This window comes from Erithacus rubecula (genome assembly GCF_903797595.1).
Source record: "Erithacus rubecula genome assembly, contig: scaffold_309_arrow_ctg1, whole genome shotgun sequence".
NCBI lineage: Eukaryota > Metazoa > Chordata > Aves > Passeriformes > Muscicapidae > Erithacus > Erithacus rubecula.
This window is the reverse complement of record NW_027636020.1, coordinates 89,416-103,580: the sequence shown is the minus strand read 5'-3', so window position 1 is coordinate 103,580 and position 14,165 is coordinate 89,416. Positions and strand designations below refer to the sequence as shown.

Sequence of the window (14,165 nt, the reverse complement as noted above, 5' to 3'; positions counted from 1 at the left end):
CCACCTGATTGTCCACCAGAGGATCCACACCGGGGAGAGGCCCTATGAGTGTACTGAGTGTGGGAAGAGGTTTCAGAGGAGATGGAGTCTGCTAAAGCATCAGCAGATTCACGTAGAGAAGAGGAGAGGCCCTTCTGCTTCCCCTAGTGCAGGAAGAGCTTTAAGAAAAACTCCACCCTCGTCACCCACCAGCGGATCCACGCCAGGGAGAGCCCTGACAGTGTCCCCAGTGTTGGAAGAGCTTCTCCCAGAACTCTGCCATGACCCAGCACCAATGGGGGCACTGGTAAGGGAAGCTCTGTGAGTTCCCCATGTGTGGGAAGAGGTTCCTGTGCTGCTCCAGCTCCATCTCCTCTGTTGGACCCTGTTGGATGCTCCCCAGTGATCCATAGTCCTGGTGATCCATGTTGGGAATGCACCTGGCTTGTGGTCTCCACATCTTCCTGGCTCATCGTGGGCACCTAGACTCAGCAGGCCAAAAATCCATTGGGATGCAGACTGACACCAGGAATTCATTTGGGACAGCGGATTTTACTTTCCACCTCAAAAAATTGCACTTTTGTATCCCATAATTTCTACTGGCAGCGTCAAGGAGTACTGGATGGACCTTGAGATCTTCACCAACCTAAACATTACATGATTCTACTTCTGTCTGGGCCACAGGCATCTTCCACAGCCAAATAGCGATGGACTGGGGCAGAAAACTGAGATTTTGGAGACAATGGAGTGGAAAGTCATCTAAAAACAGTTCTTTTTACCTGCCGAAGCCTATGCATACCCAGCCAGCATGAACAGGTAAATGCTTTTATTTGGGCCCTGATTTTCTTTAATTTTTCTTCATCCCTTCACCCAACATTGGGGTAAAAATAAAGACATTGAACTAAGATATTGACATGGACATTGTGGGTGGGGACATGGTGGGCACGGGAATATGGATATGCACACAGACATGGGTATGGACATAGACATGGACATGTACCTGGATATGCATATGGACATGGACTTGGATATGGACATGGGCAGGGCTGTGGATGGAGATATCAGGCTTGGGGGGGGTCACAGACATAGATGGTGACATGGGGGAATGTGGTCATGGATGGTGACATGGCAGTATGGCCATGGATGGTCACAAGTGGCCTAGGGGACAAGTCCATGGGTGGACACATCCACACCATGACATGTCCCATGACCAAGGAGAACACATCCCCACCGCCACCACAATGTTGTCCCTTTCACTACCGTTGATTCACTGCTCCTCCCCTGGGTGTGACACCTGCCTGGCGGGATGTCCCCATGTTCTGGTGACCCGTGTCCCTCAGGCCTCTCCCACCAGTGGCTCCAGCAGCAGCCAGAGCCCGTCCTCGGCTCGCAGGATCAGCTCGGGCTTGCGGCGCGGGGGTGGCCTCGCTGTGTCCCTCCGCAGCACGAACCGGGACAGTGTCAGTGCCACCACCACCTTCATCTCAGCCATGGCAAAGCTCTGCCCGATGCAGTTCCTGCCACCACATCCCCATTGTCACTGTCACCCCACTGTGAGCCCAGCCAGGGATGGGGGTGGCACTTGGGGACACTCCTGTCCCCACCCCACCACGTACCTGGGGCCAGCAGAGAAGGGGATGAAGGAGGACGGAGACCGTCCCTTGCTGTTCTCTGGGCTGAACCTCAGGGGATTGAACACCTGGGGTGACAGTGACACTGTGAGGACGCAGCTGTCACCACCATGGTGACAGGGACACCTCGTAAGGTGGCACTACCTCAGGCTCGGGCCAGAGCTCTGGGTTGTGGTGGGTCCCGTAGATGCTCATCAGGCAGATGACCCCTGGTAGGATGGGAATGGCCACTTTAGGGACAGCAGGTGACAGCAGTGGGTGGTGACACTGGGGACACACTGGCCACGCCATACCTTTGGGGATGACACGGCCGTCACGCAGGGGGACGTCCTCGGTGCAGCGCCGGGACACGGCAGTGACAGGAGGGTGCAGCCGCAGGCTCTCCTTGATGCACATGGTGGTGAAGGGCAGCTGGGACAGGTCCTCCCTGGGGACAAGCAGGAGTGACACCGTGTTCCCTGGCCACACAGCCTGGGGTGGCCCTGGGGACATCTCACCATTCAATGTCTGCAGTGTCCCGGCCAGCTAGGAGCTCCTGGACCTCTCGGCGGCACCGCTCCTGGTGCTCAGGGTGGCCAGCCAGGTTATAGAAGAGCCATGCCAGGCCACTGGCCGTGGTGTCATGGCCTGTGGTGACATGGGATGAGTGAGGGGACACTGGAGTGGCTCTGCCCCAGTGGCACCTGGGAGCTCGTGCTCACCCTCAAACATGAAGGTGTCAGCCTCGGCCGCGATGTCCTCGTCTGACAGGGTGTGGCCGTCCTCGTCCTGCGGGAGTCAAGGTGAGCCATGGGCCACCTGGGGCCACCGGTCTATGGCCAAATCCCTTCCATGGCCACCGCCCTACAGGCACCACTATCCCACTGGCTACCAGCTCTATGGTCAATGCTGTCAATGGCCACCACCGTTCCCTGTGGCCACCGGTCTATGGCCAATCCTTCCATGGCCACCACCACCCCCTTGATCACCATCCTCCATGTCCACCACCCTATGGCCACCATCATTTCCCCATGGCCACCACCACCCTCTCAACCACCTCCATGTCCCCCTGACCACCACCCCATGCCCACCTTGGTGAGCAGCAGGAGGTCGATGAAGTCCATGCTGCGTCCCCGGTGGCCATTCAGCCAGGCCTGGTGGCCCAGGCGGGCGAGTTCACGGCGCCGGCGCTGCACCACGTCAGCGGTGAAGGCGTGGACAGTGGCGCAGGCGCGGGCGAAGCGCCGGCCATCAGAGGAGAGCCTGTACAGCCACCATGGGTGGAGAAGTGGCTGGAGCTGGCGCCGGACCACCAATGAGCTCAGCTCCAGGATGGCCTGGATGTACTCGCTGGGCTGCCTGTGGGAACCAGGGACACTGAGGGACATTGGGGCCACCAGCATGGCCAGCAGAGACCATGGCAGGGCCTTGGGGACACCAGCATGGCCAGCAGAGACCATGGCAGGGCCATTAGGGCCACCAGCATGGCCAACAGAGACAATGGCAGGGCCATTGGGGCCACCAGCATGGCCAGCAGAGACCATGGCAGGGCCATTGGGGACACCAGCATGGTCAACAGAGACCATGGCAGGGCCTTGGGGCCACCAGCATGGCCAGCAGAGACCATGGCTGGCCATTAGGGCCACCAGCATGGCAAACAGAGACAATGGCAGGGCCATTGGGGCCACATGGCCAACAGAGACTATGGCAGGGCCTTGGGGACACCAGCATGGCCAGCAGAGACCATGGCTGGCCATTAGGGCCACCAGCATGGCAAACAGAGACCATGGCAGGGCCTTGGGGACACCAGCATGGCCAGCAGAGACCATGGCAGGGCCATTAGGGCCACCAGCATGGCCAACAGAGACAATGGCAGGGCCATTGGGGCCACCAGCATGGCCAACAGGGATGATGGTGGGGTCACCACAGCCCCCAGGATGGCCAGCAGGGACAATGGTGGGGTCACCACAGCCCCCAGGATGGCCAGTGGAGACAGGTGGCACTCACTCCTGGCAGTGGCTCTCATGGCTGAAGATGCACTTCTGGAGCGTGTCCAGGGTGAGGAGGCTCAGGGGCTGCAGCACCTCCATCTCCAGTGGCCCCCCAGCAGCGGCCGCTGCTGCTGCCCCCCACTTGTCCTGGGGGGATGGATGGGGTCAGGGACTGAATAGGAACAGGGGCAGGGGATAAATTGAGGGGTGGGGACAGGGTGGTAGAGGGGCAAGAATTGGGGTGGGGGTGTGGGACAGGGATGTGGTGATGAACAAGAGGTGGAGTTGGGTTTGGGGGCAGGTTTGGGGTATGGGACAGGACAGGATTTGGGGTTTAGGACAGGACTCAGGGTGCAGCAGTGGATGCAGGACAGAATTTTGTGTGCAGGACTCAGAGTTTGGGATGCGGGTAAGAGTTTGGAGTGCAGGTCAGGATTTGGGGTGCAGGACAGAATTTTGGGTGTAGGACTTAGGGTTTGGGATGCAGGTCAGAGTTAGGGGCAGAAGTCAGGATGTAGGGTGCAGCACTTATGATTTGGGGTGTAGGTCAGGATTTGGGGTGCAGTGGGGACTCGGATCTCTCACGAGCAGCACGCGGGTGCTCTGGTTGAAGATTCCCAGGTAAGCCCGGAGAACATCCCCGTGGAAGGCGGGGGTCAGGAGCCGCCGGTGCCGCGCCCAGCGCTGCCCACTGCTCAGCAGCAGCCCCTCCCCTGGGGAGGGAACAGTGGGGTCGGCCCAAGGCACCCAGGGGGTGTCCTGCCCTCCACTGCCCTTGTGACACACCCGGGTACATCCTGGGGGCACCCAGAGTGTGTCCGGGTCACCCACTGCCCCTGTGACACACCCGGATCCACTGCGGGTGCCCAATGGTTCTGTCCCCAAAACTTGCTGTGTCCTCCCCTACGACACCTGGATCCATCAGGGGCACCCAGGGCTGCTGTCCCCACCCGTGTGACACCCGGAGGTGCTGTCCCGACCCGTGTGACACCCAGAAGTGCTGTCCCCACCCAACCCCCCTCCACTTACCAAGCCAGGGCTTGAGGAAGCCATAGAAGGTTTTATCCTTGGGGGCCACGAAAGCTGCAACACACAAGGATGAGGTGGGCAGGGATTCACTGGGGTGGGGACACTGGAGTCCCCTGGGTGGGGACACTGGGATGAGGCACCCTGTCTGCACCCCCTAACCCACAGTGGGGACCCTCTCCCGGCACCCACGGCCTTAGGGAACCTCAGGGACAGGTTGGTGGCCACTCTGGGGTGGTGTTTGGCCTGGCCATGGTGACACCTCTGGGGACCTGTGGGGTTGGGCTGGTGGCCACTGCCTGGGCACTGCCAGGTCTCTGTGCCAGGTGCAGTGACACCCATGGGTGGCCCTGGGGACCCATCTGGTGTCTCGTGTCCTACCTGAGGCACTGAGGAGTGGCCGGAGGGTGCTGGGGTGGAAGAGGCGCAGGACGGGCAGCCAGGGAAGTCCCCACCAGAGGCAGCCATGACGGTACCGGGCCACCAAGGCATCCACCTGCTGCAGGCCCTGCTCTGTGCTCTGGCCCTGGGGACAACAGGGGACATGTGTGTCATTGGGGACATGCACAAGCTTGGGGACACGTGTGCCCTCAGAGCACTGCCAGCCTTGGGGACAAGTGTGTCTGTCCCCACTGTCCCTTTGCCAGTGCCACCACCCCATCCTCACTGTCCTCCCAAGTGCCACCACCCTGTCCTCATTGTCCTCCCAAGTGCCACCACCCCAATCATTCCTTCTGTCCCATCACAGGTGTCACCACCCTGTCCCCATTGTTTCTTTGCAGGTGCCTCCAGCCTTGATCCCGCTGTCCCCGCAGGTGTCACCCCTGTCCCCTCACCATGCCAGTGTGTCCCAGCAACCAATTGCGCCATGGCGGGGTGGGGAATTTGTTCAGCTGGCGACAAGTGGCCCGGAATCGGGTGACAGCCAGCAGCGCATCCCAGAGCCACCGCAGCAGCAGGGCCACCAAGAAGGTGCCCAGGGCCACCACGGCCAGAGAACCCAGCGCGGCGGCCACCGCCATGGAGCCGCTCCTGGGGACAGGCTGGGGACAGGACAAGGGTCGGGCGGGGCGGTGTCACCCGCGGGTCACGCGGTGGCCCCGCGCTGGGTGTCACCACATCCGGCTTATGTCCCAGTGCGCGTCCTGGTGACATCGTGTCCCCGCCCCTGCCCCGGTGTGTCCCCGTCTCCCTGTGTGTGTCCTTGCCCCCCACCCTGTCCCCCGCACCTGTGTGTCCCTGTCCCTCTGTCCCTCTGTGTGTCTCTGTCCGCTCCGAGTGTCCCCATCCCCCTCTCCCCCGTGTGACCCTGCTCCCTTCCGTGCGTCCCTGTCCCTCCCCGTGTGTCCCCTGCTCCTGCCCCCCCTCGCGGGATCCAAGTCCCCGAGGTCCCGGGGCCGTGTCCCGTCGGATGTCCCCGTGTCCCACAGGGAGTTCCCGTGTCCCATAGTGTTATAAGTACATATTACATTATTGGCTTTTCGCAAATATTACAATGAATGCTATGTGTATAGTGTTGGAAAACTTTGCTGGGTGAATATAGTTTCTTTTTGTTCTGCTATTAACAAACCTTAGAAATAACAGTGTGATACATATCTATTTTTCTTGGACTACAACATAGTGATGTAAAGCTTTTGTTCATGTAACAAACTCGAGAGAATGGTAAAAGGATAATCGGGATTTTCTTCACAATCTTGGATTAATCCATCTGGATGAAGACGGGTGACAACACCAGAACTCCAGGGAAGGAATTAATTGATTTCCATTATCAGCGAGTGCGCTGACAAGGAGACAAAGAGGGAAAAAAAAAAAAAAAGTTGTTTTACAGATTGGGAGGTTGAGGGGGGGGGGGGGTTTTGAATAATGCATGAAGGTCTATGAATATGCAACAGGTTGATGCATTTAACAAAGTGTTTTCTCAGTTAGTGTGTGCTTTTTGCTGAATGTCAAGCACCCGGCCGTTATAACCTTTTGCTTTATTCTTTGTCTCTTATTTTCCTTTATTAAACCTTTTAAAATTTACCAGGAAAGTGGACCTCATTTTTAGCACACATGTTCCCGTGGCTGTTCCTTGCACTGAGCATCTGTGGCTGTCCCGGCACAGACAGGGGCACCCAATGACACCCCACGACTCTTTGACCTCTGGTTGTGTGTCCTTGCTCCTTGATTTGGGTCTTTTCTGCCTCTTTTGGATCCTTTAACCCTGTTTGGGGTCCTTTCCTCTTTTTCTGGCTCATTTTCCCCCATTTTGGGTCCTTTCCCCAGTTTTATGTGCATTGTTCAGATTTTGATCCTTTCCCATAATTTTGGGTGCCCTCCCCATGGCTTTGATGCATTTTTGGGTGTCTGTGCCCCTCCCCCCCATATGCCCCCACCCCCTGCCCACCCCTGTCTCCCCTGGCATCCCCACGGGTGTCCCCCACGCCACATGGACTCTGTGACAGACACCAGGGTGTCCCTCGAGTCCCCTGGGGTGGCTCCCCTGTCACCACCATGGCACTGGGGCAGGCACTCAGGGTCTGCAGCAGCCTGGAGTGCCAGGCAGTGCTGGGTGAGCACCCCCGGGACCCCCCCCGGGGCCTCAGTGCCAGGCAGGGGCAGCTCCTGACCGAGCTCCTCTGCCACGGGGTGGGTGTCCCAGTGGGGCCGGTGGGAGGGGGCTCGGGGTGGTGCTGGGGCTGACTGTGCCCTGTGCTGTGCTCCAGGGTCATGTCCCCTGTCCTGTGCCCTGTGCCATCTCATGCCACACTTCACACCATGCCCCATGCCATGCCCCAGGCCCCACACTAAGCTGTGCATGGCTGCCTCATTCTGTCATTGTCCCCATTACTGCACCCTTCTTGCTGTTGCTCCAGGGTTAAAACCTTCAGCTCCCTCCAGGACTGGTGTGACATTGCCCAGCCCTGGGCCCTGCTGATGGCTGCCCTTGTCCCCCAGGATGGGGGGGTGACACTGGCACACATCTGGCACACATCTGGCACACATCTGGTATCGGGGCTGGCACCCGACTGGGACCAGGGTCGGACTGGATAAGTGCTTGGAATCATGGCTGGGAAATGAGCCTGGGAACTGGGACTGGGGCTGGGCAGTGGGGCTGGACACGAGGACTGGGCAGTGACACTGGGGACTGGACAGTTGGACTGGACAGCTGGGATGGGCACTGAGGCTGGACACAGGCAGTGGACATCAGCACCGGGGCTGGACACTGGGAATGGACACCAGAACTGGGCACTGAGGCTGGACACTAAGGCTGGATACTGGGGCTGGGCATCAGCACTGGGCACTGAACCAGAAGCAGGATGAACCCCTCTGTCCCTTGGTCCCCCTGAACCCCCCTTTGCCTACCCAAAGCTTGGCTGCACCAGATCCCAGCAGGATTTGGCACCTTTGGGGGATGTTTCCCAGGGAAAGAGGGGTGGTCTGGGGGTACTGGCTATGCTGGCTCTGGCCCCCTCCAGACCCAGATGGGAGGATGCCCTGGGGGGCTGCAAGAAGCCCTAAAATGAGACTCCACTCCCCAACCTCCCAGTTCATCAATCTCAAGCTGGGCACCCCCTACCTATGACCCCCTCCCCCGCCAGGGGTGCTGGTCCTGGGGGTGGCTCAGACCTGTCCCTGTCCCCTCCTCCAGGGGCTGTTGTGGAAGAGGCTCCTCCTCTTCCACAGGAGAGGCAAAGTCGCAGTTCACAGTTCACAGAATTAACTGAGTTGGAAAAGACCTCTGAGATCATCAAGTCACACCTATGACCTAACAGCACCTTATCAACTAAACCATGGCACTGAGTGCCACATCCAGTCTATTTTCATACACCTCTAGGAGTGGTGACTCTACCACCTCCCTGAGTAGCCCCTTCCAATGCCTAATCACTCTTTCAGTAAAGAATTTTTTCCTAGCTTAAGACTGTGTAGTCTCCTTCTGTCAGTGGTTGCCTGGGAGAAGAGAGCAGCCCCCATCTGGTTACAACCTCCTTCCGGGGAGTTGTAGAGAGTGCTGCAGTTGTGACAGTGGTGACAGACCCGGTGGGGAGAGTTGTGGAGTAGGAGGGGTCCCAGTGACACTGCTGCCCTGTAGTCCCTGGCGGGGGGTCCCAGTGACACTGCTGTCCTTGCAGAGTCCCTGGTTGGGGGTCCCAATGACACTGCTGTCCTTGCACAGTCCCTGGTTGGGGGTCCCAGTGACACTGCTGTCCTTGCAGAGTCCCTGGTTGGGGGTCCCAATGACACTGTTGTCCTTGCACAGTCCCTGGTTGGGGGTCCCAGTGACACTGCTGTCCTTGCAGAGTCCCTGGTTGGGGGTCCCAGTGACACTGCTGTCCTTGCAGAGTCCCTGGTTGGGGGTCCCAGTGACACTGTTGTCCCTGCACAGTCCCTGGTTGGGGGTCCCAGTGACACTGCTGTCCCTGCACAGTCCCTGGTTGGGGGTCCCAGTGACACTGCTGTCCCTTCAGGGTGCCCACCAGGCACCCCATTTGAGGTGTATGTTGGTGCTCAGGGGTCCCAGTGACATTCCTGTCCCCACCAGAGCAGTTTTGGGTCATTCTGGTGACACTGCTGTGTCTGCAGGGTCCCTCTGAGTGCAGCAATCAGGAGAGTTCCCAGCTCACAGAGCCTCACTCACAGGGACTGTGCTGCTCACCCTGCTGCAGCCAGCACAGCTCCAAGGGGCTTCTTTGTTTAGAGGGCCCCAAGGGATGGCCTTTATCACAACCAAGTTTTATCCTGGCCCCATTTTTAATTGATAGCTTTCTCTGCAAGTGTGATGTTAAAAGTACATATTATATTATTGGCTTTTCACAGATATTAAAATGAATGTTGTGTGTGTAACATTGGAAAACTTTGCTGTATTAATATAGTTTCTTTTAGTTCTGCTATAAACAAAACTGAAAAATAGTAGTGAGATAAATACCTACTTTTCTTGGTCTCTAACATAGTGATGAAAAAGCTTTTGTTCATCTAAGTAACTCAGAGAATGGGAAAAAGATAATTAGGAAATTCTTCACATTCTTGGATTATCCTGTCTGGATGAGCACAGGGGTGATGAACACCAGAACTCCAGGGAAGGAATTTATTGATCTCTGTTATCAGGGAGTGTGCTGACAGGAAAGAGCCACAAGGAGAAAAAAAAAAAAAAAGGAAAAAAAAAAGAAAAAAAAGTTGATTTACAGGTTGAGGGGGTGAGTTTGAATGATGCATGAAGACCTATGAATATGCAACATGTTCATGCACTTAACAAAGTGTTTTCTGTGTAAGTGTGTGCCCTTGGCTGACTGTCATGCACCCAGCTGTTATAAACTTTGTTTTATTGTTTGTCTCTTATTGCCTTTTATTAAACTTTTAAAATTTACCAGGAAAGTGAGCCACATTTTTCACATGGTGATAAAAGCCATCCCTTGTCCTCCATGTCCACATCCATGGGATACACCTCTATGTCACCACCTGAGTCTGTGACCCACCATGCCCTATAGCTCCATCCACAGGCCTATTCACACCCATATCCATATCCATATCCATGCCCATGTCCATATCCATGTCCCAGTCCCCACCATGTCCCCATCCACAACCCATAATGTCCACGTCCATGTCATAGTTCAATGTCTTTATTTTTACCCCAATGTTGGGTGAAGGGATGATGAAAAATGAAAGAAAATCAAGGCCCAAATAAAAGGATTTACCTGTCCATACTGACTGAGCATGCATGGGCTTGGGTGAGTGACAGAACCTTTTTTAGAGGCCTTTGCACTCCACTGTCTCCAAAATCTTGGTTTTCTGCCCCAGTTCATCACGATATGGCTGTGGAAGATGCATGTGGCCCAGACAGAATTAGAATCATGGAAGCATTTAGGTTGGAAAATACCTCCAAGACCATCCAGTATTCCTTGATGCCACGAGATGAAATAATTGGATGCAAAAGCCAAAATTTTTTGGGGTGGAAAGTAAAATCCATTCTCCCAAGCCAGGAAGATGTGGAGACCACCAGCCAGGTGAGTTCCCAACAAGGATCACCAGGACCATGGATCACCAAGGCTCTGCCCAACGAGGGTCACTGGGGAGCATCCAATGGGGTCCAACAGAGGGGATGGAGCTGGAGCAGCGCAGGAACCTCTTCCCACACGCGGGGCACTCACAGAGCTTCCCTTACCAGTGCCCCCATTGGTGCTGGGTCACGGCAGAGTTCTGGGAGACACACTGGGGACACTGTTAGGGTGTCTCCCTGGTGTGGATCCGCTGGTGGGTGACGAGGGTGGAGTTTTTCTTAAATCCCTTCCCACAGTCAGGGCAGGTGAAGGGCCTCTCCTGTGTGTGAATCTGCTGATGCCTGAGCAGATGGGATCTCTGCTGAAACCTCCTCCCACACTCAGGACACTCATACAGCTTCTCCCCAGTGTGGATCCTCTGGTGGACAATAAGGTTGCATCTCTGGCTGAAGCCCTTCCCACATTCTGAGCACTTGTAGGGGCATTCCCCAGCGTGCATTGCCTGGTGCATGATCAGGCGGGAACTGTCACGGAAGCTCTTCCCACATTCCCCACACACATAGGGTCGTACCCCAGTGTGAATCATCTGATGGCGGGTGAGGTTGGAGCTCTTCCTGAACCCCATCCCACATTCCCCACACTCATATGGCCGTTCACCGGTGTGGATCATCTGGTGGTGGATCAAACTGGAGCTCAGGAAGAAGCTCTTCCCACATTCCCCACACACATACGGTCGTACCCCACTGTGGATCCTCTGGTGGTGGGTGAGTTGGGAGCACATTCTGAAGCCCATCCCACATTCCCCACACTCGTAGGGCCGTTCCCCAGTGTGGGTCCTCTGGTGGTGGGTGAGTTGGGTGCGTGTCCTGAAGCCCATCCCACATTCCCCACACTTGTAGGGCCATTCCCCAGTGTGGATCCTCTGGTGGTAGTGCAAACTGGAGCTCTGGTTGAAGCTCTTCCCACATTCCCCACACTTGAAGGGCCGTTCCCCAGTGTGGGTCCTCTGGTGGCAGATCAGGTGGGAGCTGACACTGAAGCCCTTCCCACATTCCCCACACACATAGGGCCGTTCCCCAGTGTGGATCCTTTGGTGGACATTCAGGCTATTGCGGCAGCTGAATCCCTTCCCACATTCCCCACACTCGTAGGGCCGCTCCCCAGTGTGGATCCTCTGGTGGTAGATTAAACTGGAGCTCTGGCTGAAGCTCTTCCCACATTCCCCACACTGGTAGGGCTGTTCCCCAGTGTGGGTCCTCTGGTGGACGTTCAGACGGGAGCTGCAGCTGAAGCCCTTCCCACATTCCCCACACTTGTAGGGCCTTTCTCTGGTGTGCACTCTCTGGTGGCGGGTCAGGTCAGAGGTGTCTCTGAATCCCTTCCCACATTCCCCACACTCGTAGGGCCGTTCCCCAGTGTGGATCCTCTGGTGGACGATCAGGTGGTAGCTGCAGCTGAATCCCTTCCCACATTCCCCACACTGGTAGGGCTGTTCCCCAGTGTGCACTGTGAGGTGCCGGATCAGGTCAGAGGTGTTTCTGAATCCCTTCCCACATTCCCCACACTCGTACGGACGTTCCCCGGTGTGGATCATCTGGTGGCGGATCAAAGACAAGCTGCTGCGGAATCTCTTCCCACATTCCCCACACTCATAGGGCTGTTCCCCAGTGTGCACTGTCTGGTGCCTGATCAGATCTGAGGTGTTTCTGAAGCCCTTCCCACATTCCCCACACTCGTAGGGCCGTTCCCCAGTGTGGATCTTCTGGTGCCGGACCAGGCCAGAGCTCGTGCTGAAACTCTTCCCACATTCCAAACACCGAAGGGGCTTTTTGCCATCATGAAGCTGCTCATGGACCCTCAGCTCAGAGCTCTGGCCACATCTCTGGCTGCCTGCCTGGCCCAGGTTGGGTCTTTCCTCCTCAGATCCCCATGATCTGCGTTTGCAGCCCCTCCTGGTGCAGGATCTCCGCGGCTTTTCCTCCCTGTTGGATTCCTGCACTGTGGAGCTGCTGCAAACGGCCTCTTCCACGAGGTTCTGCTGTGGGGATTTGTCCTCCCTGGTCTCCATCCTCAGCTCCTGGTCTGGGAAAGGAAGGACAAGGAGAGGATGGGATTTGCCCCTGTGCCAGAGGGAAGGGGAAGGAGATGCCCCCAATCCTCCCCAGCAGGACAGAGGGGGAAAGGGGCAGTGACTTCCTCCTCACCTGCCTGGCTGTCCTGGCGCATTTTCTTCTTCCTCACAGCCTTTTCCTCCATCTGGATAAGACTTGGGAATGGAAAATCTTGGTTTGGGGGAAAAACGACATGAGTGATATGACTTTGAAGGTCCTGCTGTCTGAGTGCATCTCTAGAAATGCCAAGGTTGTCTAGAGTCCATAAAAACCTCCAAAAATCACGAAGGAGCACAAAAACACTCTCCCAGGAGATCCCTGTTTGCACTGTCCTCACTTTGGGGTTATGGAGGTCCCTGTTCTCAGAGCTCCTGGGGGCCTATGGCTCCTGGGGATTCCCCCTCTCCTGGCTCCTGCTCAGGCACGCTGAGGGAGTTTTGTGGGTCCCAGGGCTCATCCTGTCCTTATCCTGACTCGGCTCCTCCCACTCCAGGCATTCAGGGCTTCCCCCGTTCCCTGCCAGCCCTTCCAGGCTCGGGGGGCCCGCACCCCACTCATCTCCCGGCTCCACCTCCCCTCCAGGCTGCCGGGGGTCCCCCAGCTCTGCTGTCGCCCCTCTCCCCACGCCGGGGCTCCCGCCTTTCATCCCCCGCCTCTCCCGGGGATCCCCAAAACCGATGTCCCGCCCCGCCGGGACCGGGCCATCGCCACGTGGGCCCCTCCAAATCCCCCCAAGGAGCATTTACGGCTCAGCTTTGGATTCCTGCAAGAGCCAGAAACATCCCCTCCTCACATCAATAAAACAATACCTCTCCCACGGACACCCAAATATATTTGCGACTCGATTCCCGAATCTGCGAGGCACAAACACCAACCCCCCATCCCCCAAAAATCCGAAACCCAACTGAAACAGGGTATTTAAGGGTTAAATAGAATGAAGAGTAGAACGAAGAGTAGAACATATTAATAACATATAATGTTATTAATTACTGTGAGCTAATAAGGAAAGGTATGCACGATAAGAGAACCTTGATTTACAGATTTTGCTTGGCTTGTAAAAATGAAAGGGGCCCCTCTTCGTAAAAGTGCAGAGTCTGGAAAATATCACAACCGAGAGACTACAGCGCACGCGTAGAAAGACAAGGTGAGAAGTTCAACAGCGAGGGAGACTGCTGTTCTTCATCATTTTCAGCCCACCGAGTCATCACCTAGAGACCACCGACCCAGTAAACTACGCAGCCGCAATGAATATGCAACTGATTTCCATACGGAGCGGGGAACAGGCGGGGCCGATAATCAATATGTATAGGCGATTTAGAATATGCATGACCTTCCTAGATAAATGGAAGATTAGAAATCATGCAAGGTACGCAGGATTTGGGAAGATGCTCTCCCCCTGCGTCCAGCGCTGAATAAAATACCTACCTACTCCACAACTTTATAAGTTCTGAAGTTTATTTCCGTGCTTCACAA

General features: G+C 56.4%; 1 protein-coding gene across 1 annotated transcript; it reads right to left on the bottom strand.

Moving 5' to 3' along the window:
* Positions 1-1,296: 1,296 nt before the first annotated feature.
* Positions 1,297-5,656, bottom strand: LOC306815954 (cytochrome P450 4F3-like). Its single transcript, XM_079332441.1, has 12 exons — positions 5,443-5,656; positions 4,988-5,132; positions 4,610-4,663; positions 4,166-4,293; positions 3,597-3,727; positions 2,681-2,948; positions 2,312-2,378; positions 2,108-2,237; positions 1,904-2,037; positions 1,755-1,819; positions 1,596-1,678; positions 1,297-1,496 (listed from the first exon to the last, which is right to left on the bottom strand). Exons 1-12 carry the CDS (start codon positions 5,626-5,628, stop codon positions 1,316-1,318), a joined length of 1,572 nt encoding a protein of 523 aa, XP_079188567.1. The 5' UTR covers positions 5,629-5,656; the 3' UTR covers positions 1,297-1,315.
* Positions 5,657-14,165: the final 8,509 nt, after the last annotated feature.